The 25,019-nt window shown below is 41.9% G+C and overlaps 1 protein-coding gene across 2 annotated transcripts in view; it reads right to left on the bottom strand.

The window, feature by feature from the left end:
- Positions 1-9,760: 9,760 nt before the first annotated feature.
- The window catches only part of RELCH (RAB11 binding and LisH domain, coiled-coil and HEAT repeat containing), a 79,931-nt gene continuing 64,672 nt past the window's right edge, over positions 9,761-25,019 (bottom strand). For both annotated transcript variants that reach the window (XM_086608408.1, XM_086608409.1), the window contains 5 exons: positions 23,756-23,894; positions 22,748-22,864; positions 22,246-22,334; positions 17,843-17,913; positions 9,761-11,498 (listed from right to left, as the gene is read on the bottom strand). In XM_086608408.1, the coding sequence (XP_086464534.1) occupies positions 11,378-11,498; positions 17,843-17,913; positions 22,246-22,334; positions 22,748-22,864; positions 23,756-23,894 (537 nt within the window). In that variant the 3' untranslated portion in view covers positions 9,761-11,377. The remainder of the gene's footprint in view (positions 11,499-17,842; positions 17,914-22,245; positions 22,335-22,747; positions 22,865-23,755; positions 23,895-25,019) is intronic.

The following is a 25,019-nucleotide window of genomic DNA, read 5'->3' as shown; positions in this document are numbered from 1 at the left end:
CATCAGGGTAACCAAAATATGCTGGGGGCTGTAGCACGGAAATCTGAATTTCCGAGGTTTAGTCAAGAGTTGAGCAGGTTCCAGACAATGAGGAGATTCCGAAGGGAAAAACTACCCCAAAAGGCTCCAGAAGGAAGCAAACACATCACGGTCAGTGACCTGGAGCAAAGGTACGAAGAACATTGAGGTCTGCTCATCATGCTGCATTGATCACAGCTCTGAACACCAGGGCAGAAAAAAGAGACAGATTCAGCAGATACTGAGGAACGGGACAAACCAGAGGAAAGCCATGATGTACAAATCACTTCTGAAATACGCAGGTCCGTTCTGATCTATACTAACATCCCGAGGATATTTTTTCAGAGGTTATTTTCAGAAGTATATTTAACGTGTTAGGAAATAACTCAGTGGGAGAAGATGCTTCCTGAAGGTACAAAAAGAGACTGAACAGCACCGATTTTCCCACTGCTAATGCAAAGTTTCTTTATTGCTCACATTACTACCTAGCAGTTAACCTCGAAACTATAAACCAGGAAGCAGATCTGGAGACAATCAATTAACATTGATTTTTATGCAGCACAAGCCTTGCAAATTGTACATTCTGTACTTGCTGTTGTGTTTGTATTTGTCTATTGCAGAGGAAACAATCAAGTCTGTAAATAATAATATTTTTCAATTATTTCTTTTTCTAGGAAAAAAAAACTCATTGAAAAAATATCAACAAACTCTCCAAGTATTCTAGCTATCTGACCTTTCGCGTATTAGTGAGTTGAGAGGAAGTGCTACTACATTGTTGTGTTTCTTGTCAAAAAAAATTTGGGCAACCTGGTGTAGCGGAGGGTGTCCCTGCCCATGGCAGGGGGGTTGGAACTAGATGATCTTTGAGGTCCCTTCCAACCCAAACCATTCCATGATTCTATGATATACATATGGAAGACACCTGGAAAGCAGCAATGTAAGAGAAGCCTAAGGAGGGAGGGTGGACAGAACGAAACACATGTTTTGGAGGGGGGGAAAAAGGCCTGTGTGGTTTTAGGCAACATATTTAGGACCAAGGATTCAGAGGAAAGGCTCCCGGGACTATGCGGTCAGACATTAAATTGTCAGCTGTAGATGGCAGAGGGTTTTTTGTTTTGCTCTGTTTTTTTTAATTTTTTTTTTTTTTTGTGAAGCTGCACCTTGCTCCCAGGGAACCCGGCCATGGCGCAGTTACAGCACTATGTCGAGGGAAGCACTTAAAACGACACAACTAATCAGGAATAACAAGACACGGAGAAACACTAGAAGTTCAAATGAAAGAAATACAAACGGTAGCAAGGCTGCCAAGCATTGATTAATGGAGGAAATAAAGTGCCTGGAGCATGGGATTTGCAAACAGCCTGCCAGTCTAGAAGGGTTTAAATAACCTGAAGGGAGAGGAATAATTTTTAAGCCGTATAATTAGAAAAACGAAAGCCAGATTCTGCAAATCCGAACCACTGGAGGAAACCCAAGATACGCCGCTCGCGAGGCTCAGCGAGAGCTGGCTGTGGAAAACAGGGCAAGACCAGCAACGATCCCAACCATAAAACTCGCTGACCACCAGCCACCTGGCACTGCACAACGCTGCAAGAAGAGCACGTTCTGTCTGCAAACAACCGCGGAGCAGATCCTCGCTCGGACCTTTCCCCCCGAGAGGAAGGCACTGCCCTTTCGGGGAAACTGAGCTGGGATCGGGGTTTGGTTCCCGGCTCCGACACCAGCGTCGTGTGAACCTCCAAGGGAGTCACGTAGCCGGGCTGGGCCTCACCATTCCACCCGTGGCGCTGGGATCACCCAGATCACTGGGTCCCATGTCCCGGCGCCGCTCGGGGATTCCTACGCTCGGGATGGCGGGGTGCTCGGAGCACGAGGGGGCTGCACCCCTCTGGGGGAGGCCGAACAGCCATCGCTGGGCTGCGACGGCCCTATGTGCTCATCCCACATCCGAGGGACAAGTGTGCTCACGCTCCCTCGGATAAATCTGCTGGGAAGGGTGGAGTCTGCCTTATTTTTACTCTACGTGCAAATTATACGCCGCAACAGCCTCACTGCAAGTATTTTCGGGTTTCTCACACCCTGCCCTGGGCAGGAGCGGGATGTTTTCCCTGCAGATCCTCTGGCTTCCTTGGGAGCTTTCGGTTTGGGCTATTTTGATCCGAAAGAAGCTCGGGAGGCAGGGCGAGCTGCAGGGGAACCCAACCAGCCCACGAGCGGGGGGGAAGAGGAGGCGGGCGAAGCCGTTCTGCTAAACCCCGCCGGCGGTGCGAGATGCCAGGGGCTCCGTCCCACTTGGCCACCTCCTCCGAGCGCCGGGCGAGGAGACGGAGCCGTCGGGGGAGACGCGACACCCGCACCCCCCGCGCCCCGGCGGCGCGCTCCTACCTGCGTGCCGGCGAGGCAGAGGAGAAGGGGCCAGCAGCCTGACGGGGCGGGCATGTCTGGGCGTCCGGCTCTGCCTCCTGCCGTGGCTCCTTTTCCTGCCGCCGAGGAGAAACTAGCTCCGGCCAGCCGAGCCCCCGAGCCGCGGAGCGAGGCGCATCGGAGCCAGCTACTTCTCGTTCTTCCTTTCCTTCCCCTCAGCTACACGAGGGAGAAGAGAGAAGAAGAAGAAGAAGAAGAAAAAAAAAAAAAAAAAATAGCGCCTGGCTGTAGTTCCCACAGCATTTCCTCAGACTTGACATGCAGGTTTTTTTAGTGTCGGTTGTTTCCCCCCCCCCGCCCCCCTCCCTCTTTTTGTCCCTCCCTTTCCTTTCTCCACCCCCTTTTACAAGTTTAGTCACTGTGCCCACGGACCTCCTCCTGCCCATGGAGGCTGCTTTCCCAGTCCTTCTCGGCAGGGCCGTCTGTCCGTCCCGTCCATCCACCTGCCTCCCACCCGCCGGACCCTCCCTTTGGAGGGCGCGGGACGGCGCTGCGGTGGGACGGGAGGGGAAAAAAAAAAAAAAAAAAAGTTATTTATAAGTTGCTCTATGTTTGCAAATAAATAAATAAATTCAAAGACAAAAGACGAAGAGGATAAATATATATATAAAAAAAATCCTTTACCTGTGCTGCTGTGGTCTGATTCCTGCTGGGAAGAGCGATGCTCGGAGCCCGGCAGCGCTCGGGGCAGAACGGCTGCCGGGTGTCTCTGCTGTAGCTCGCGCGGAGCGCCCGCCTGCGTGGCAAAACGGAGCCACGACCTTCACCTCCGTAGTTTTTAGGGGCCATAAATCCCTTTTCAATCTTCCTAAAGTTCCGTTCAATGCTCAACACCCTCAATGTCCTTCTGCAAGCGTTTGGCCCCGCCTGGTCTGTTCTCAAGCAGGTCTCAGCACCCATGTTCCCTCGCCTGGTCTCCAGCATGATGGGGCTGTTTGGGCACTGGTAGCGCCTCCGTGGGTTTGATTCCCCACAAGGGGATGTGGGGAAAAACGACACTGCGTGACGTGCCTGGCTTAGGGCCGGTGGCTGGTCCTGCTGCCCATTCAAGGGACGTGCTGATGGATTTTAGCAAGTCACGGAGCTTCCAACGGCAGCGTCGGAGCCCTGTTGGCCTGCCAGAGGCATGGGGGTCTCAAAACACTTGGGCTGGACAGGCTACAGCTCTAGGACCAAATGGAAACTGAGTTGGGAGTGGGGTGGGAGGGATGTCCCTGGCACCCAGTTTGCCTGGCAGCAACATACGCAAAGCCGACTTCACCAGGGGCTTTGCAAGGTGAAGCATGAGGCGTGGGTAACGCACATGCCCGGCTGCTGGCAGCAGTGCCATTCCTACTTCCCATCCATCATGGAGGGAGCCTGGTTAGACGCTAGGGCAGCGTCAGGTGGAGATCCTTCTGCCAGAGCTGTGCCCGTCCACCCACCTCCAAAAACCTGCAGCCCTGTGCCGGCCGTGGTGTTTTCAACCGTTCATCTGTAAGGCACAAGGAAATGTTTCTTTTTAAACAGAACAGTCTGTTAAGTCTCTTCCCCTTTTGGCATCCAGCACAACACCAAGGCTGCAGGCTGTGTTTATTTAGCAGCTGCTCACGCTAAACACAGGTTTGCAGAAGCAAACTCACACTGCCAGGAGCAGCCAGACACGTCGTGGGCTCGCTCTGACAGTGCTGAGTAAAGGCATTGTAGGCATTTGGGTAAAGCCAAGCCCTGCTCAGCCCAGAGGAGCTCCAGAGAGTTCAGTGCTGCACGTTAGCTCCGTGACTTTTGCGTTCTCAGCCCTGGATCCTGCCTGAAGTGTTTCTTTTTCAGGTTGAAATTTCTCTCCTTTTCTGCTGCTATGTAAAAACAGCCTCTCTTGGAAAGCTCAGACGTTTTCCTCCAACTTAGATTTTATGTTTCTGAGCCAAAACCCGCAGAAGCCACTACTGGGTGCTTTATAGTCTTAATTATGTATTGCAGTAGCTCGTTAGAAACTGAAATGTGAATGCTAGAAAATACGAACTGGGGAACTTATAGGAGAAAGTGCTGTCAATGCTCTCACATTTACTGCATGTATTGTTCTATATAGTACAAGTAAAAACTAAAAATTTACACCAAAAGTGCTTTGTCAGGCTTTTATAGAAAAGATTTTTTTCTTTCTGTTACAGAACACTAGTTTTCCGCTACCTTTGCAAAACACCAACTTGGAATAAAACCAAAATGCTTGAAATCTAAAAGCTTCAAACTTAGGGTGGCGTTTGGGTGCCTCCTGTTTCTGTTAGCCACTGTGGCACGCAAGTCTAAACTGGACTGGCCCTTGGGATGCCCTTTCTAGAGAGAAGAGACAGAAAACCGTGGGAAGCCTTAGAGGTGTGACAGAATCAAAACAGACCCCTGGATAATATCAGGGTCCCTTCCCTGGTGAAGCCCGTCATGGAAAACAATCCATGGGCACAGCTGACCGCTTAGCAGGTCTGCGGTCAGTACGCATCTCTTCTTACCTCTTTCCTAGGGAGAGAAAAGTGGAAAGTACAAACTAAATAATATTTTGAAGAACTACAGCATTCAATGTAATACTGCAAGTTTTTTAATACTGCAAGTTTTTTAACTGTCTGAAAATGAAACTGCTTCAGCATCAGCGTAAGAATGCCACTTTTCCAGGAGCCTGGATAAACAGCAACTAACTCCCAGGCAGTCCCTCAATTTGACTCCTGTCTTTCCAAAACTTGCAAGCCAAAAAGCAAAGATGAAGAATGATTTCATAGAATCGTCTGGTTGGAAGAGACCCTCAAGATCATCGAGTCCAACCATTCACCCTGCACTATCAGGGTCCCTAAACCATGTTCCTCAACACCAATTCCACACGGTTTTTAAACACCTCCAGGGATGGGGACTCCACCGCCTCCCTGGGCAGCCTGTTCCAATACTTCACAACCCTCTCTGGAAAGAAATTTTTCCTGATATCCAACCTAAATTTCCCCTGGTGTCACTTGAGGCCATTCCCTCTCGTCCTGTCATTCCTAATGTGAGAGAAGAGACCGACCCCCATCTCCCTACAACTCCCTTTCAGGTAATTGTAGAGAGCGAGAAGGATGCTTCTGTTCCCTACCTCTTGCATCCTGTCGAGGGATGGGGCATGAGATGGAGGATTTTGTTGGATCAAGATCACTGTTTTTCTTCCTTTAGATGTCACAAAGGTTGGTTGGGGTTTTGGACTCTGAACTAAACAGAGGCTTTGTAAATACAAGCACCTGGCTCAGCAGGTGAGCGAGAAATCCAGTGCATGTGCAAAGCTGGAGCTCTAGGAAAAAGCCCTCTACACCAGGGGGATGCCTTGGGGGGCAGATGGGTTGCAGTACAGCTTATGGAGTACCAGCAACCCATGCACGGAGTCTGTCCTGGGGCCAGGGAGGAAGGCTGCCTCCAGCGGCCTCACCACTGCCACAAGGAGAGGGCCCTACAAGATCATCCACTATGTAGAGCTTTCTACACTGAGCTAAAGAGAAAAAAGGTAGAAAAATACCTGCATGCTTTTAGCATAGGGGGCTCTAATTTCAGTTGAGGTCTCTAGCTATTAAAATTAATCAACTAAAAAAAAAATATTAATATTTACCTAAAAAAAACCCCACCATACACAAATCTGTGTCATCAACTTGAAACTGTTTCCTTCCTGTGAAATGCAAGTTTCCACAGCAAACTATTGCCCAACCTCCCTGAGATTTTCAAACACAAACCTATTTGTCATGACAGAGCAACTGCAACGAAGCTCCTTAGTCGCACTGGTGCCGTTTACCCAAGACACCTTTTACAATCCCACAAAAATGTACCAGTGCTGAATGCCTGTCAAAAACCTGAAGTTTTTGAAAAGAAATTTTGAAAAGCATTGAAAAGAAAAAAGCTCACGACTGGCCACTGCTGAAGTGTCAAATACTTGAAGTATGTGCAAGCACACGCTGCGCTGATAGGTTATCACCAGCCACTGTGACAATAAACGCCTACGTACTTCTGCCAAGAAATATGGTGAAGAAAGCAAGCCATGGTGAATTTTTAACTTTGAATATTTGTTCATGCTTATAAGAGATACCCAAGCTCATGACCTCCAAGACTTAAGTCATATATTCATCCACAGAACAAGAGCAACACTGGCATGAACGGGGGAGCTTGCTCTGTCCTGCCTGGAGATGAGTCTTTAAGGCTGGCAAACACCCACCAAGCAAGAGGACTGAGACCATTACCAGTTCCACAAAGTCACCCTGTCGTTCTATCTCACAGCACGCTTAATCTTCAACTTCTTTGAAAAAACTCACCTGCGTATTGAGATGACTCATACTTGGATCAACAGAGTACGCACATTCCTCAGTGAAGGATCAAATCTAAATGACACCTTATTGCCTATTAAACACAACAGCTGCTTCTTATTCCCACTTCCCGATCCCCGTGCAGCATATTTAAAGGGAAGGTGCACCAGACGTAGCAGAATGACATGCAGAACCCTGCAAGGCACACGCTACAGCTGCTGTAACTTTAAGACCCCATCATACTCCCTCTGCCCCAGCTGCAACTGGAGCTGCAGAAGTTTCTCAGGTTTTGAGGGACGGGAAAAATCTCCATTAAAGTGCAGGGCAAAAAGCAGCAGCCCAAGAGCACAATGGAAATAATGGTGGGAGACGGTGAAGAGCACATGCAACACCAGTGCTGGGAAACGAACCACACAGACCACTGTCACGGCGTTGGCCCTTGATGCTCAGCTGCGAGTCACCTTTTCAAGTCACTGAGTTCTGCAGCAGAACTGCTCATGCTCGAAATGTCCCAGAACGAGAAGTCTGCAGCCTAAGGAAGCCTTTCCCTATGTTGGAAGTACGATGGACTTCAAGCTCGGCACGTAGCGCAGACGCCTCCCAAGAGACAGGGCTGTTTACCACCGACGTGCCTGTTACCAACTCCACGAACAGCAGCATCTTTTCTCACAGTTTACCTACAAACATGAAACCTGACCAGCATTAAACCTAGAGGGAGAACTCTTCAGCAACAGCTTCTCTGGAAAACGATTACTCATTCGTGGTTACTCATCGAGACTGATCGACACGTGATACACTAGCATATAGTACTAACACCCAGGACCTGATCAGCCCACTTAACACCACTGCTCCCCCATGCCTTTGTTGACCCATTTTATAGTCCAAACCAAATTAGCTACATATCTGAACGTGCTTGCTAAAAACGTTGCTCAGTAAACCATTAAACCAGTTTCCTTGAAGTCTTGCAGCCTGGCGCCACACTGCAATCCTGTAATCATCAGTGATTGTATCTGATGCATGAAATTCCCTGATTTTACCTAGGATCAAAGCCGTGCCAATCAGCTTGCTATATCAGCATACTTGTGATTTTCTGCTCCATGAAGCTTTGCTGGTGGCTTCGTGGTTTTCTTAAATATGAGCACTGGTAAGCTGCACATGGGAAATGACTTACAATATTTTCAATGCACGATACCCACCTTTAGAAACCGCGCTAAAACATAGAGCTGCTTATTCCTGGAATAGAAAAATGCCATTTAACACTGTGACAACAGAAGGAACAGAAATATTCCACACTTCTGCTTTTTCTGCACCGTTTTGAATCATCTTATCATCCATGTGTAGCAATGAATTCCCACAATGTATTACAAAAACTCCTCCTTCTTCTTCACAACAGATTTTTTTCCATAGGTAATTTTTATCTTTCAATCTCAACGTTTTAATTTGCAAACATCAGCTTCCTCAGTTTCTCTAGCCTTGAATCAATTCAAATACTGCTTTTAGTTCTCCTAACCAGAACACACTTTCACATACAGCAATAGCAGCACTTTTTCTCTTCTTGGTGCGAAAGGGGAGCAGGAAGAGACTGACAGAAGAAGAATGTGCAGCTTTTCTTAAGGAGTTCCCTTTATTCACCTTGATTAGAAGACAGGAAAAGAGTAATTAGCCTCATTTACAGTTTTAGAAAACCATCTCTTTCAGAACAAAATATATGCATAATATCAGTCAGCTTTATGTTTAATCTACAGAAGACATTCTTAGATCATGAACAGTCGTTCAGGCAGCCACATGTACCTTCAGCCCACTGACCACCTTTGCCCAAGAGCACAAGAGTCAATCCTTTAAAGAAAGATACCAAGATTCTGAAATTTCACTAGGGGCAGCATGAGACCTTCAATGTATCTCTTATTTAAAGCCAACAAGTCATAGAAGTTCAGGCAGAACTAATAAAGGCAACAATTTATTTATTTATTTATTTTTTTTTTACAGAATCCTTATTTAGGCAAAGTCATAAGCAATTGAAGATAATCCTTTGGGGATTAATTGCCTTCCATACTGGATATCTAATAGTCTTATTTTAATGAAGCATTTTCTCCCAAGAGGTTCATTTGACTTGTTTTGTATAATAACAGGAGAAAAAAAACCCCAAACATCCCCAAAACCCCCACAAAACAACTTCTTGCAATCTCGTTTGAAAATCAGTCAATATCTGTTAAACTAATAACCATTTAAAGAAACTCCTGCAACCAACATATACTAACAGAGACCTGAAATTTAGGAGGCAACCTGCATAAGGTTTGTTACCTACACAGGTTTTTTTCATCTTGGTAGTTAACGTGCTGGTTGTCCTGGGATCCTTACTCAAATTCCTCGTGGGATCAACTGGTATGAAGTAAAAAAAAGCTAAATTTTGCCAGGGGCTGGAGAGACTGGACCTAGCTGGGCCAAGATGCTTTGGCAATAACAAATTGTAATTGTAATAATTTGTAATACAAATAATTACATTATTTGTACTAACAAATGAAAGAGTCTCATCCCGCAGTCATCCATAGCTCAACTTGTGTCACAGTTTTTTTGGCTTGTGCCAGTTAGCAGGTTCCCAGACACTGGGGTTCAGTGTGGGTGAGCAGCCACTCTCACAGGCAGTTGCCCTGCTTTGGAAAGTAGAAGTTTAACCATAAGGAAGTAATTTTGGTCTCTACAGAGCTACCCCTGGCACTGCAACTACTGGAACGGACATAGGAAGAAAAAAATAAAAATAAAAAAAGAAAGTGTGCCACGGGAGAGGAGGAGACCCTGCAAGAAAATGGCGATAAAGCCACATGACTAAAAGCCAAAGTGAAAGCAGGCACATAGAGAGAGGAAATTTAGGAAGTTCAGTCTACCATCTGCTATATAAAAAAAAGTTACGGCTGAAGAAATTCTGCGCATTAGACCTCTCTCTCGTAACAGCTGTTTTGATGCGACAACCTTTTTTTGGAGAAGATTAGAAGTAACCAGACAAGGCAGGTATACAAAACTTTTTATTGACAACAGAACAACAGAGAGGAACGTCACCACTTCCCATTCCTCAGGAATGTCTCCATTTCACAGTCAGCCTGCTAAAAGCACACTTCCATGGCGACAAGCAACACGAAGGCATGGAGCTGCCTGTAATCTCAAGGAAAAGGTTTCACCAGTGCAAAGGGACCGACGGTGTGCGAGTGTGCAGCAGCCCCTGTCACAACACAAACACGGCGGGCAGAGCCAACAGGCACGGACACGGAGCAGTCAGAAGCCTCAAATCCTCTCCGTCACCTCCACCGAAGGGCAATTCCTCAAGCGTTACTCCAGCTGTTTCAGAAGGGAATACTTTCTTCCCTCGCTCCTTTTGCTTCCCCTGTCCTCAAAGCTGGCAGTACTTCCAGCTGAATGGTACCGTGTCAGAGAATGCCTGAACTCATACCAGTTCATGCATGCACTTGAGTTTACTTTCAGAAGCTTACATTGACATAAAGGAGGAAAAAAAAAAAAGTGCTGCATAAGAATAAATAAAAGGATTTAGTTGTTAATGCTTCCTTGCTAACAAAAATACTTGGTGGTTGTTGAAGATACTCCCTGTAATGTCATTTTTATGAAGTACGTATGCAGTCTTATTCACATTTTAAAGAAACTGCACGTCAAACTCTCTTAACATAATTTCAAATACTCTTGAAATTAAATTTGAACCGAGATTCAATCTAAATAACAAGATATCTTAATTTCAGCTTTCACAGTACACAGAACTGCACACTGTGTGCAAGATGAAAGCACTCTTTCTCCTGCATAAGTTTCCTCTGCCTGCAGAACTGTCCTGGGACTCCTGTGTAGTAGCTTATACATTTATTAACATTTATTAATTTATCATGTTTTTCCTTTACTTAGTGAATGTGTCTCTGAATGTGTAGACTGATGGTTAAAGTGCTTCCAAATAAAACAAAAACTCCAACAGAAGAAAACATCCCTCAAAAAACCACAGCAGATGTGAGAATTTTATCTGGAGGACTCTGTACAGCATTTACAATGTCAGCATAAAGCATCTGAAACACCAGCGTTCCCTGCAGACTGATGCAGTGCAAGCAGTCTCACGCATTAGATGCTGCGATTTCTCTGGATTCAAGATGCACAATACTTACAAAAACAACCCTAGAAGCACAGACAAATGCTGGTGGCTCTTCCTCTTCTTTTTAGAAACATAATAAAAAAATTTGCATTACTCTTTCATAATTTAAATACATAAGTAATCTCCACTTTTATTACTTCATGACAATGACTTCAAATTTACATTATTTTAAGTACCGTCATAATAGCTCCATGTATAATACAGATATTTGCTGATATCCTGTCAGAAAATAAAAAAAAAAAATCCTTCCACTATATAAAAAAAATTATGCTGGAAAGACAAGAACACAGAACAGGGACTTGGTACAGACTATGATTTCAGTTTTATATCGACCACAGTTAACCCAAAATTAACAGATACACAGCGATATTCAAAAGCAGTGCAAATATCTTTGGAGGTTAGAATAAAATTATACTACAAGAACATAAGACAGAAGAAATTAAAAGGCAAGTACTTCAAGTACAGGAACCAGTCTCTGTGAGGTCCATCTTAGTGTTAGCTGGGAGTTCCTTTTCCTGTCTTACTTCTTCCTCTGAAACACATTAGCCAACATTGCACCCGACGTAGTCAGCTGGCCCATTTTGTTCAAAAACTTGGTCTTTGTATCTTCGCTCACAAGGCTGGCCGCAATCGACATCGAGCTAGGAAAGGAAAACATTGAAGTGACATGAGACTGCAAAGAAGAAAGAACACTGTGCTGTTATTTAACAAGCAACTGAATTGGCTTGGCATTTTAGAGGTTTCCAGACCACAGAAGACCAGTCCACCAAGAAGAACTGAACATGACCACCAAGCCCCAACACACACACTGTTAAATGAATTACCACGCCCTCACAGTCCTAGCGAAAAGCTGTCAGCTGTTTTTGTGCACACTGGTTTTACTACCTTTAAGTCACCACACCAGCATTTCTTGGCTCTCTGGCAATCGCTCTAGTGACAAATACCTCTGTGGAAGATCAGCTTTACCATCTCCCTGGACACGTCAATCCTTGTTGATTTAATATATGAACAACTTGGTTCCGACCAAGGATCTGCCTAGCCTGGGTATCCTGCCTCCACCAGTGACCATTAGCAGACAGGAGGGAAGAGTAAACACAAGGTGACCTCACTCCTTCATTTCCAGCTCTCTTATTTTCTAAATATTTCCACCTGAGCAGAGTTTAAAATTGGTGTGGACTATCAAAATCTAGTAATTCCCAATGAAGCCTTGTTTCATAGTACGTGTTCGGCTTTCCCTCCAGCCCCTTGTAAATCCCCCTGTGGGGCACTGAGGCTATCCTTTACTGGGTAGAGAGCTTTCTTCTACTGGTTGTTGTGGATGTGACTCCTACTACCTTTGCCTGAGGGTTCCTGTTTCATACGTACTAAGGAAGACAACGGAGAATCCACAATTTTCCCACCAACTGGACTAGAAGGAGGAACCCATCAATGCCGAGCCTACAAGATGCTAAAACTTTGAACAACGTGTTAAGAAATTATCCCAATGCTGCAAAATTAACTGGTTGGGGTTTTTTTGTAATTTACAACATATCAGTGAGCTCAGCTTCAGATACATGTAACTGTTAGCACAGTAGGAGTAACCTGTCTCAAGACAGTGCAACAAGACAAACATATGACAGCAGAAATACTAATAAATATTCCATACTTCCTACATTCGCAGTTAAAACTGCAAACACATTTTTCAGCATTCGACAGGGCCAGTTTTACAAAACATTACCGGTGAAATTCTCCCTTGTGAGCTCAGCATGGACTCGGCATTTCAAAATTACACCTAAGATCACAAGATGTGTGTCTTACTGGCACATGCCAGCTTCCAGGAGCTGACTTTCCAGTCTGCAAGGTCATAAAAAGTTGTGTTGAGACACTTTTGCACAAAGGCAGGTCCCAAATTTCTTCAATGAAATCTGAATTATTTCTTCAAAGGTAGCAGGGATGCATTCAGTACTTTTTCCCATTTCATGCCACAAAGAAAGGTGCTTAGCAGTAACAAATTCTGGTTCTTTTTAAGCAGAGTACTTGGAAAACCAAAAGGGAAGCTTCTCACTAAAGCTGTACTGTGGCTATATAGATAGCTTAATTGCATCATAACGATATCCCCTCAAACGAATCCCCATCCCTTCTACTTTTTAAGCTGAAGTGACTTCCAGTCTCCTGCATTTCCACAGTGTCCAGTGGGCCTAGATCCTTGAAGGGGCTTTGGTATTCCTCACACAGCATGCCTAAGAGTATCACAAAGCACACATTAGGTGTATTTTTCACTATATCTCCTATTAACGGAACAGGTTACTCAAACCGATCATCTCGTTTTAAATCTTACTATTAGTTGGCATTTTCTGAAAGCTCTGTGAAGTTCCTCATTATCTAACATTTAGCATCATTTTATTGAAAGTATGATGTCTGAATTTTTAGTGAAGTTCAAAATCTTTGAAATTGTTCTGAGGTTATACCTCTTTTTAGACAACATCTGACTAAAACTGGCATTTTAAAAATAATCTTTTAATTCTATTTAGCAGGCAGTGATGAAGGTATATAGCTGTTTTGAAATGATTTATGAACTTTTAAAGTGAAATACTTCTTTCAGGCACAATCACATAGCCAGACATCTTTGCCTTGATTAAACATCTACAGTCAACTACAGAATTGTGTATTTTCAGTTGATAAGACTTAGCAGGTAAGTTACTACTATAAGAGGGATTTCCTGTGCAGTTTCCCTTGATTTCATGATAAAGCAAGGGCATATTAATCGTGTAAATAACAGTTTATGCTTGCTATCAGTTGGCTAATGACAAGAAGCTATTGCAGCCTATGATATATCCTAGAGTTGTGTGCAACTAGGGAAAAGGCTTTGGGAAATAGAATACATTCCAAGCATGAGCAACATGAAGAAAAACAAAATTGCTCACTGGAGAAAAAAAAAACCTAGCAACTGGTGGCAAACCTGTAGTTTTAAGCAAACTGTGCTGTCATTGTTCTAATGATCCTGAAGAAGCTTGAGGAAAAACAGGAAATGTTCACTTGACTTCCCAAACAGTATTGGGGGATATCAACTATCTGATGTTAAAAATTAAATATTAAGAACTGGAGTCTCTAGAAGTTCATGTTTTCTAATATTATGTTACTGTAAATCAAAACATAATCCACAACACTTGACATACTTAAAAGTTTAAATATGCCCCCAAAGTTCTTCTATTACTATAGAAACGGAACATTTAAACAAAATAACAAAATCAATACGAAACCAAATATTTTGAGTTTCATGTCTTCAAAAAAAAAAAAATAGAAACCAACAAGACAATAACATACCTTGTTTGAAAGGAGTCCTATAGAAAAGTCCTTGCATTTACTTTTTTTTTTCCCAAAAAAAGCACCAACTAATAAACCCACAAACAAAAATAATGTGCAAACATCAAGTTTTTGACCAGTATCTAGATGAATTACATGCTACACAGAGCTTTTCCTGGTTTATGGGGAAGCTTGAGGCCAAAACAAACATTCATGCTGGGCACGTTACAAAAATCAGTTTGTAACATGAGTTGTCACCCATGATTAAAATACCTTGTTAATTGCTACCGAAAATGTTTAACAAAGTGGCTATCCAATATTTAAAAGACAAAATCTAATCTTTTTTAAAAAAACCTATCTCTGGGACACCATATTATTTGACCAAGCTTTTCTAACAGCACAGGGCAAAGATAAGATAACCTAGAGCATCTTATGATTGCTTTTGCATTGTTTTCTTTTTGTCCATGCATTCTCATGTTGTTAACAAAAATCAGTCATTTTTCTCCTATTTGCATTTAAATCCTTTGACAAATGTATATTTAATGCTGAAATTAGGAACTGAAATTGGCAAGGGCTTAGGAAAAAAAGGAGATATTGACATATATGAAAAGGTCATTTCTTCAGTGGTAAAATATTTTGTGTTAATTTTGAACAGTGAAAGGTTGCAACCATAGCCTGACTTTGAATAAGAAAGGGGAAGGCTAATTAAAGAATGAAGCAACACATTGCAGAGACTTATCCTTTTCAAATCTTTCAGTTTTCAGCACTGCATTCTGAAAGAAAATACACTGGATGTCGTATTGTGTTTGCATTTCTCTCTTTCTGCAAGGGCTTAATAGGACTAACACTGAATTCAGAATATTTTTGTAAGAGGGATTTTAAGTAATACAGACCTGTACATGTCTGCACTGATGTAAGTTAAAGCAAGGTAAGTCTAAACCCTACCTGAAATAAAAGTTGATCACTCAAAGTCTAACCATGCAGAGAACAGCTTGGATGGAACTGAAGAGGTTAACAGGCAAATGCACACATTTAAAAAAAATATTATTAAAAATCCTGCCCAGCTGAAGAGCACCACTAGAGAATTAGGAAAAGCTCAGCTAAGGAATTATGTTTCATAACACAAGGTTTAACAGTTAATACGGGTAAGATAATAAAAAAAAACAGGTTCAGATTAATGGTGTTCTTTAGAGAGACCAGTTTGATGTTACATACATTTACTGCATTCTGGAAGAGAAACAAATTTCTTTCAGAATATGTTTGCCTGAGAAGGAATCAATTTCATAATTTCTAATGATCTCTCCTAACAGGCTGTCAAGAAGTTGCTAAAAAAGAGACAGATTAATTGACTTCGAAGAAAGATTTATCAGACATAAAAGTCATATCTTACATATTTAGATACATACACTGCTTTTTTTTTTTCTTTACATAGTCAAAGTCTGAGGTGGTGGCTTCTTTATTGCACAAAAAAATTGAAATGAAAATAAGAAGAGAATATTAATTAGTCTGCAAATTTAAAAAAGAGTCCATAAAACCCCAGCAGGGGAAATATTTGCAAAGTAGTAATGCCCAGGGGTATGCAACTGATTCTAACAAATCAACTTGTCAGTCAAAATGTAAAGTTATTGCTTCTGTGGAGGGATGTCATTGCACAGGTTGGTTGGCCAGAGCCTGCAGCAATTCCTTCCCATCAGATCTGCAGAGAGCCTTAATTCCGCCTCATCACAATTACCTGCTGGGTACCTACCATGCAAGGTACAAAGACCACCTAATGCTTACCTGCAAAAAGTAAGGTGGGTCTAACAGGGCAACTAGCAAGTTTCTGTCTTGCCAGGAATCATTATTGGTAGGTTGCTTCCTGAGGAGATAGCTGGCTGAAGTGCCAACCTTTCATAGAGCCGAAGGCGAGCTAAGCATCCACCATTCTCAAAAAATAAAAAGCAGATACACAACTGCTGAGGGATCTGCAGGATACAGGAAGGGGATGGGCATTCCGAGTATGGCTGTCGGGGGCACAAACGGGTACAAATGCCAGAAAACTCCATTTAAGAGAAGGCAGAAAGGATAAGGGCCAAAGTATGAAGCTTGAGGCAGTAACATAATGAAACCCTGGGAACAAACAACAGCAGGAATAAATGCATTTTTTTGGTTCTTGACTGACTAGCTGTTTATGTTGTAAGCAAGTAATATGCCTGTGGAGGGATTAAGTCGAATAAACCTGTTCTCATTCTGTGAACAAGTAATATGTTAAAGAAATACCTATTTCCTCACGAAAATACCCACTCCACTGGAACACAGGTAGCAGAGTCTCCACAGCACTGCCACACGAACAGGAAAGATGACTGGCAGTGCCTTCTTCAGAGCTTAAGGAGTTTGTGTTTCTTCTGCCTTAGACAGGACTTCTGTACGACTAGACAGAAGCAACAACCTTATCAGAGCAGATGCACTCCAGATTGTGATTTGTTGTGGAACCTGGACTTTTTTTATGTTAAAATTATTTCCGTTCCCAAGTCTAAAGTTAATCTCCAGCACACCTTTAAGAGCTGACCTGACGCTTATGTCTCAAATGGATTCCGTTCTTACTACACTCCATCATCAACTACAACACTAAACAGGCTAATTAAAGCCTGAGATATTTTATTTGGTGCATGAGACACTGACTCTTTTTCTACACCATGTCTCTTCTGTCCAAGTCTTGTACACCTTTCCTACATCAGTTGTTCTCAAACTACCAGCTGCTTCCAGGACTTTGCCTGAGCTCTTTCAAGAAGCAAATTCTATTGATTCGTTACAGATATGGAAGCATGACACAAACAAGTCTCAGTAATTGTCTCGATTCCCATGGCAAGGTATCAGGACTGAGGACAGATTCTCCTTTTCAGATACCTGCTGTTTCCTCTTAAACTCTTCCTGGCAACAGTGCTAGGGATTTATTAAGTTATCTAGTAATCCCCGAGAAGTTACCTGTTGGTATGCCATTCCAGGCAACAAGCAGGCACAAGAACACAGTTAGCTGCTTCTGTTACCAGCAGAGAGACACAGACACGTATGATGCCACCTCTACCACGTGAGGCAAACTGATGCACATACACCACGGGTCTGATGCCTCACTGAAGAACTGGGTTTTCAGTGAAACACCCAGCCTACAAGCGCACAGAAGTGCAACATGGATGGCATTTCCACAAAGCCGACGTATGTATTAACCAGCACATTCACACAGGTGGGTAGGGCAGTCTGAACACTGGAGAAACTGTTCTTGTGCACCCCAGTCACAGCCTGCAGCGGGTCCTTACCACGACCAGAACAACTCCTTCAGCCTGCAGGCCACCTCCATCAAAGAGGGTAGCAAGGTGCGTGCCACAGGCACTGCTCTAAGCACCCAGGCCAAGCACCCCTTGCTTTCTCAGATTCAGGACAGAAAATTTCATTACTGCTTCAAGGGGATAAAAAAATTAAGAACAAAGTAAAATGGGAAAACAAAACCTTCATTGCTATAACACAAATAAATGCGTTGTCCTGTGTTTTACACTGCAGGCAGAAAGAACCACAAACTGAATTAAAGACAGAGTTCCTAAAATCTGCTTTCAAATCCAGAATATTTCAGTGCAGGATTTCAGTTCAACAAGCCTTGGACACCATTATGGGATACACTCTGCGGAACATGACTCTGGAGGCACAGAAAAAAGAGAAGTGGAAGTCTTACCCTTGTGGTTCTTGGACGGTCTTGTTTTCCACTTTCTGTTCACATTCTTTTATCATGGAGCTTAAAATAACCTAAGACACAGAAGGAAGACACATACATGACATTTTCTCTTTTACCTTAACGCTTCATGCGAAATCTACTCCGCAACTAACGCTGGCATTAGCAGAACCGATTAAAAAGTTTCTCTTTTGTTTCTGAAGTGCATATCCAGCTATCTGATAATGCCTAGAAACAACAGAAGCATTCAAAATACTTTAAGGAAGAAAACGTTCTTGAAATAATTACAGGAGTTCAAGACTCCCTCCTGCTTCCCCTGACTTTTTAAAACAGAGCTAAAGCAAACTCACTTCTGTGACACACCTCCTTACTTCCTTTTTTCAAACAATACTTTTATTTATTAGCAATCAACTTTGACATACATTCATCTTCCCTCTATTTTCCTTTTAAGAGTTTTCAAGTACCTTTTAAAATTCGTATCTTTACCAACATTATGCCCGAAAGAAAAAGCAAGGAAAGAAAAGAAAAAAGTGTGAGGGCATCCAAGACATCATCTTAATGGAAAGGAAGTGCTAAAGCAAACTTGGTATCATTTCACTGGTGTCTTCCAGGGTTTCTACGAATCAAGGCTTTTCTTCTTTACTTAGAGAATTGCAGCATTAGTTTCTGCAGAATATTTAAGACTAAAACCACTCCCACCTAGACATTTTACATTTCTCCAGCATATCAAAAATAAAGGAATGTTTCCCAATAGCAGGTTTTGAAAGAAATCATACAATTCACTGCACAGGTATAGAACTCCCTGCTCTGCCCACAACAATACTGTTTTAACACATTAAAACAAAAGCATTTGAAGCAAACAAAACAGTTGCAATGCAGGGTGTGAAACTATAAACATATATATACACGTGCCCACTGCATAAATGGAAACTTTCTCTGCTCACAGCTCAGAAGAAAGCTAAGCACTTACTTGGAGACACTAAACTTAAAATATCAAAGCTACAAGCAACTGAGTAGTGTCTTATCAATACTTAAATATATACAACAAAGGAAAAAAATGTAATTTCCATCTCTAAAATACACATCAGTCACTAATGGTTACTACCAAGTGGTAACTATTTTTAAATGTATTTATATACACAACAAAACTGGTTTCTGCTGAATCCCTATTAGACAGTTGCAGCACAAAATATCTTTTGAAACCACTTATTACACTGATAAAATGTGGCCCAGTCTGCAGATCTGTGCCAAATATCAACAATATGAAGTCTTGATCAAAGGGGAGAATAATTCAGCAAGGACCTAGAATCATTTGAATACGAGGATGGAGCCCCATCCACTGTACAGCTCCTTCCAGGAAGGCTGCATAATTCTTGGACGAAGTGGTACAATTCTTCCCTCTTCTCCAAATGAATTTGTCTTAAAGTGCAGGGTGAAACAGAGGAAATGTATAAATAAAGTATTACATGGCAATTTTACACGGTGATACTTGCACATACTGCTCATGTCTATTCCCTTCGGTTCTCTCTGTTTGGTCACAGGACTGACTGCGAAATCATTTAGACCTCCTTTAAGAGAGAGATTTTAGGGATGTAACTACATTTAGAGACATTTAAGAGACATATAACATGTGTTTAAGCATTATAAGCAATACTGCAGATGGACTAAGTATTTTTATCCAGTACTGATGATAAGTCACTATCACAAAACTCAAAATGCAATTATTTTGAAAAGAAATGGAAGGCAAGTAGAGAAGGGGGAAGAGGGACTCAACACAGAATTAGAGATGCTGGCAAAACATCTGAAATGTCTGCACAAGGCAAAATGTTTATTTTAAAGATGAGAGGGTCTGGCTTAAATGCCCAACTTGCACTTTCGTTTACATGAATGAAAAGAAAGCAAATATGAGGGATAAGTGGTAAACGCTGCCTGATAGATCACAAGCCAATTCCACCAACACTATGCTTCCAAGATGAGGATAAACTGGCTACTAATGTTTAGGGCCACAAGAGCTAAGGCTCTGAGAGTGAGAAAATACCTTCTTGTAACTGATACGCCATCTGAATCATGAGCAACACCACAGTGACCAAAACAATTAGAAAAGGGTTAATTCTGTTTATGCAAGTGTCTAGCTCTTTGAAACAGCGACTCACATTTACTTCAGAAAACATAATTTTAAGACAGAAGGCTTGAAAGATAAGACACTAGAACTAACTGTGTCTCAGAGGTCTCTATCATGGTGCCTACAAATATCCTCTTGCAGCAAGGAGCTCATTAAGCACCAGATTTCCACTTCTACAGTAAAAGCTGTAGTGGGATTTCTAACCCGTTGCAACAGGAGTAAGTATTTTTAAATCTATGTTTCTTTCTGGGTAAAAAAATAAAGCACTTGGCATCATGCCTGAAGCCAATCAATCACAGTGAGATAGACTGGGATAAAGGAGAGCTGTCTTGACTCATTTATTTATTTGTTTTTAAGCCTATTTAAGCCTTCAGTTCCTTCTCTGGCTACAAGACTCAAACTCCATCACATAAGCCCTTTTGTTCCAATTCAGGGCATCTTTTGAACTGATGATGCCCTTAAACCTTAGAAGTTGCACCAACTACTATACAAAAATGAAGTATTAGTTTTTGTATCAGTTATCCCATTAGTGAATGTGACAGAACAAACAAAACTGACCTAAATCCAACTTTTGCCTACCACAGCTTTCAGATATATCCTTAGACTTCCCAAAGCACAATACATCTCTCAGCTCTCTCTGAATACAGAGTATCATCAATGCCAGATTTTCTCCAGTGCTGCCTGGGGTAAGGAAGAGCAATTCTGTTGGCTTTGATGCTCAGGTCACTCCTGTCCCTTCCAGCTTAGCTCTGTGAAGTCGGATTCTTTCTTTTTTAGGTCTGAAAATTCCTCAAATTAATTCACCTCCAGTTCCGCATATTGTAAATAATGTAAAATAAAAGAATGAGACTACAGGCTATTAGACTAAAAACATAACTGGAAGAAGGGACTTTGTTACCAATGTAGAGCTCCTAGAGAATATAGCTGTATTAATTAATTAATTTGCAATCATGAAGAAAAGCAATTACTTTTCTCAAGCACAAAGTAACTCCTGAAGTGCAGTATTAACCTTCAAAAACCAGAACGGTGATCCTTTGTACATTTTGTTTAAATCTTTTCCTCCACCACTTGAAGTGCTCATACTGTCAAGATTTTCCCAACATGCGACTAAATTATGCCTCTTGTTTTCAGCTACTGACTTAATATCTGTGTTTCACTTTCCACCAGGTTCATCCTCTTCAAGTTTACAAAAAAGTGCACAGACATAAGGCAAAAATTTTCACGTTTCTTAAGTCAGCTTCTCTTGCTAACTCTTCTCTTGTTACTTTCTGGTATCTCCTTCTATGAAGGAAGATCTTGTTAGTTCTCATGTTGTCCTGTCTGCGTATTATGATCTGCTTTTTACAACTCATAGCATGGTTGAGGTGGGAGGGGAGCTCTGGAGGTCACCTGGTCCAATCCTCATGCTCAAGCAGGGCCATCTACAGTCAGCTGCCCAGGACCATGTCTGGACAGCTTCTAAGTATCTTGAAGGATGGAGACTCCACAGCCTCTGTGGGCAATCTGTGCCAGTGCTTGGTCACCTTCACAATGAAAAAGTGTTTCCTGATGATCAGACAGCAACCTCCTGCGTTTCAGTTTGTGCTCACTGCCTCTGGGCACCACTGAAAAGAGCCTGGTTCCATCCTCTTTGCACCCTCTCTTCAGGTATTTAGGTACTTACACACATTGATGAGATTCCCCCCAGCCTGCTCTTCTCCAGGCTGAACAGCCCCAGCTGTCACAGCCTCTCCTCATGGGGGAGACCCTCCAGAGCCTTCATCATCTTTGTGACCCTTCACTGGACTCTCTCCACTATGTCCATGTCTCCATCAAACTGAGGAGCCCAGGCTCAGACGCAGTACTCCAGATATGAAATACATGGGATGCACTTCAGGACCATACTTTCCTCATCCTCCTTCTTGAGCTTAACTGTCATTTCCATCCTGCACTCCTCCAATTTTCACCTGCATTTCCTTGGATGTACTGTGGCCATTAATTTTAGCATATCCTTGTTTTGATGAAAAAAAAGATGGCAAAACTATTTCCTTTTTCTTCAGATCTGTGTTTCTACTTGCATTTCTGACTGTTGAGTATTTCTCAGCAGAGGTACTTGGCTTAGGAATAAGTTTTAAATTATTTTACTGGTTTTAAATCATGTGACCTACTCCTTATCAAAAAAATCCTCAAAGCTATGATACTACTTAAGAGTAGCTCTCCTTAACTTTTAGCTTTAAACACTGTTCCATTTCAACTTCTGCTGTCAGCTGCATCTCATACCCAGTTAGCAAACATTGCTGCTCACCTCATGCTCTGGCGAGAGATGTTCCATGTCAGTCCGTAAACACTTAAGTCCTGGTAAAAAGTGATTGACCATTAAATCCTCTGAAATAACTAAAAACCAGGTTGTTAAGGTATTACAGGGATTGTGTTCTGAAATTATACAATTTTATTCTACCGAACACAGGGACAAGCTATAGCAGCAAAACCCAAGAAAACAGCAGCGTTTGCCACTTTGGGACTAATAAAAAAGAAAAAAGGTCTTAAACGTATTTACCTTCACGTATTTCATACATGCATATCATTCTTCGCTTTTTTTTTTTCCTAACTTACTGGTTAAGATCAAGGGTTTTGGTTTTGCATTGTTGTTTTTGTTTTTAAGTATTTATTCAAGTTCCATCTTCTGTGAAAACCTATTCTTTATACCGAGTAGATCGTATTTTACATCACACATGCAAAGAAAAACTTAGTTCTTTCTCCCTCCCACCAGAGAATTAACAGCTGAACTTCCCATAAAAAAAGGATACAGCAACAGGACAGAGCGCTGTAGGCTTCAAACAGGTGTGTGGCAATATCCAGTCTCTTGGAATCCACAGACTGCTGGTTGTTGACCAAGGCTAACTTGTGCAAGTGTGGAATAACAACTGCAAAAGTAAATACCAGAGTTAAGTGTTTGAAATCACTTTCCATAGCAACTGCTTAATGCTAAGCAAGTCTGAGTGGCAACTGCAGGCATCTGAAGCACCACACATCAGTGTGGACAAAGAATTGCAAATAACGGCTTTTGACCGTGACCGCTCTCACCACCACCTGAAATAAAAAGGTACCTCAGAGTAGTCTTGAAATAGTAACAGTTCACAGAACATATCTTGGAACAGTGTTAGTCTTCTGCTGCTACAGCTGTCAAAAATGTGCTTCTATTTTATAAATACAGCTGATAAGCTAGTGACAGAGAGATGGATGTCCTGAGAAATCTTTCCTGACCGTAGAGGCAGCCTATCTAACGAGTTTAGCTTGCTAAACCAGACATATGCAGCTGGGGGCATGACAGCTCCCATGCTTTGTTTACAAGCATCTTCAAGACAGTCTAACAATTGACCTTGCTCTTCTATGTGCTTTATGTTTCAGGGTCATGAAAAAAAAGCTGCTTCATTAATTTGGGATGCACTTACATTTAAGTTTATACGCAAACAGGGGGTGAAGCAATGGGGGATGGAGGGAGAGGAAGGCATTTTACGTGTCAAGTAATTAAAAAAAAAGATAACTTCAAATGTGATCTGCAGCAAAGTGACCAGTCCCCTCTGGCTCTGAAATCATTCATCATCACATGCTGGTGTTCTATATACACACCAATGTTAGGTAAAATGAAAATTATATAAGCAAAGTCTTAAATAATGGGACATATCAAACTCTGAAAACAAAGAGTTTTCATCAACTGTTTTGTAAAGGAAAAAAAAAAAAATCAATATAACCAGCATAGTATTAGCTTTGGGTCAGAAAGAGGAAGACTGCATCTTCCCACTGAGGCAACTTACATTCATCTCTAAATCTGGGCTCAGCATTAGGTCCAACTCTTCCAAATGTTTTTATGATTTCTGTATGTAGAGAATGTTGGTCTTGATATTGAGGGTCCTCCAGGAAAGACGCCAGCTGCATTTTTACTCTTTCCAGAAGCTTAAACGTTGCCAGAGAAATAAAAAATACACAAAAGAATGAAGATGCTAGAAAATATTCAGAGTATGTCTATAATCTTCCATATTTTAAACTCTGGACCCTCTGTTAATTTCCATTTTTTCTTCTGACAGGATGTTCCAAACTCTTTGATGCAGCTCTACATATTAAAGACTGGTAACAGTGTTTTAATCAGATCTTTAACTAAAGACAGGTGCTTCCATACAGCCAGTCTTTCCTCCCAAGGCTTCCCTGGTTTTGATACTCACATTTTTTTTCCTGCTATTAAAATTTCCCTCTTACTACTAGTGTCTTTGAAGCTTTCCTGTTTAATTAGAACTGAATTCATGGTTGGTTTTTTTTTTTTGTAATATATCTCAATTAGTATGGTGAAAATTTTCTCCAGAAGACAGATGCAAAAGTAACCATCATAAAATCAATGTTATTAAAAAGCTTTCCTCAACTAAAGGCTAGAAAAATGGAAAATACAAACACATCTAAGATGACAGAAGTATTAAATTTGCATTCGAAGTTGTAAAAATAACATTTCCTGATACATTTTGGAAGGTGATATCACCTCTGTACTGTAAAGCTTATTATAATTAGTGCAATGGATACAGTAATTTTTGTGTGGTAAAAACCCAGTATTCTTCCCAAACTGATTACAGGCATGCATTCCAAGCTACAAAATTGTAACTTATCCATCTTCCAAGTACTTGTGAGTCATCACTGACTTCTTACTCACATTTCCTCAAACACATTCTTTTAGATTATGTCGAAATTACAGGAAGAATGCAAGCTCTGCAAAAAGTTGCAAGGACTTCAAGAAGAAATTTGATTGTACAGTTATATAAAACAAAATACAGTATTTCTACTGCTTCCAGCAGAATCCTGGGTGTCTTTTTCAGAATTCTGATCTATGACCAAAGTTTCACCATTTAAAAACCGAGTAGGAATTGCATATCTATAGTACCCTGAAGGATTATTTCAGTTATGTCACTATGATGTCTTTTAATGTCGCCTTGACACCACGGGCTAAACCAGCAGATACAACAGGAACTACAGGAGACTTGTACCCTTCTAAAGGAGTTGGAAGCCAAGCAGGATATACTAAAGCACGTAAAATGG

The sequence above is a fragment of the Tauraco erythrolophus genome, chromosome 3, assembly GCF_009769465.1.
Source record: "Tauraco erythrolophus isolate bTauEry1 chromosome 3, bTauEry1.pri, whole genome shotgun sequence".
Taxonomy (NCBI): domain Eukaryota; kingdom Metazoa; phylum Chordata; class Aves; order Musophagiformes; family Musophagidae; genus Tauraco; species Tauraco erythrolophus.
This window is presented reverse-complemented; position numbering and strand designations above follow the sequence as displayed.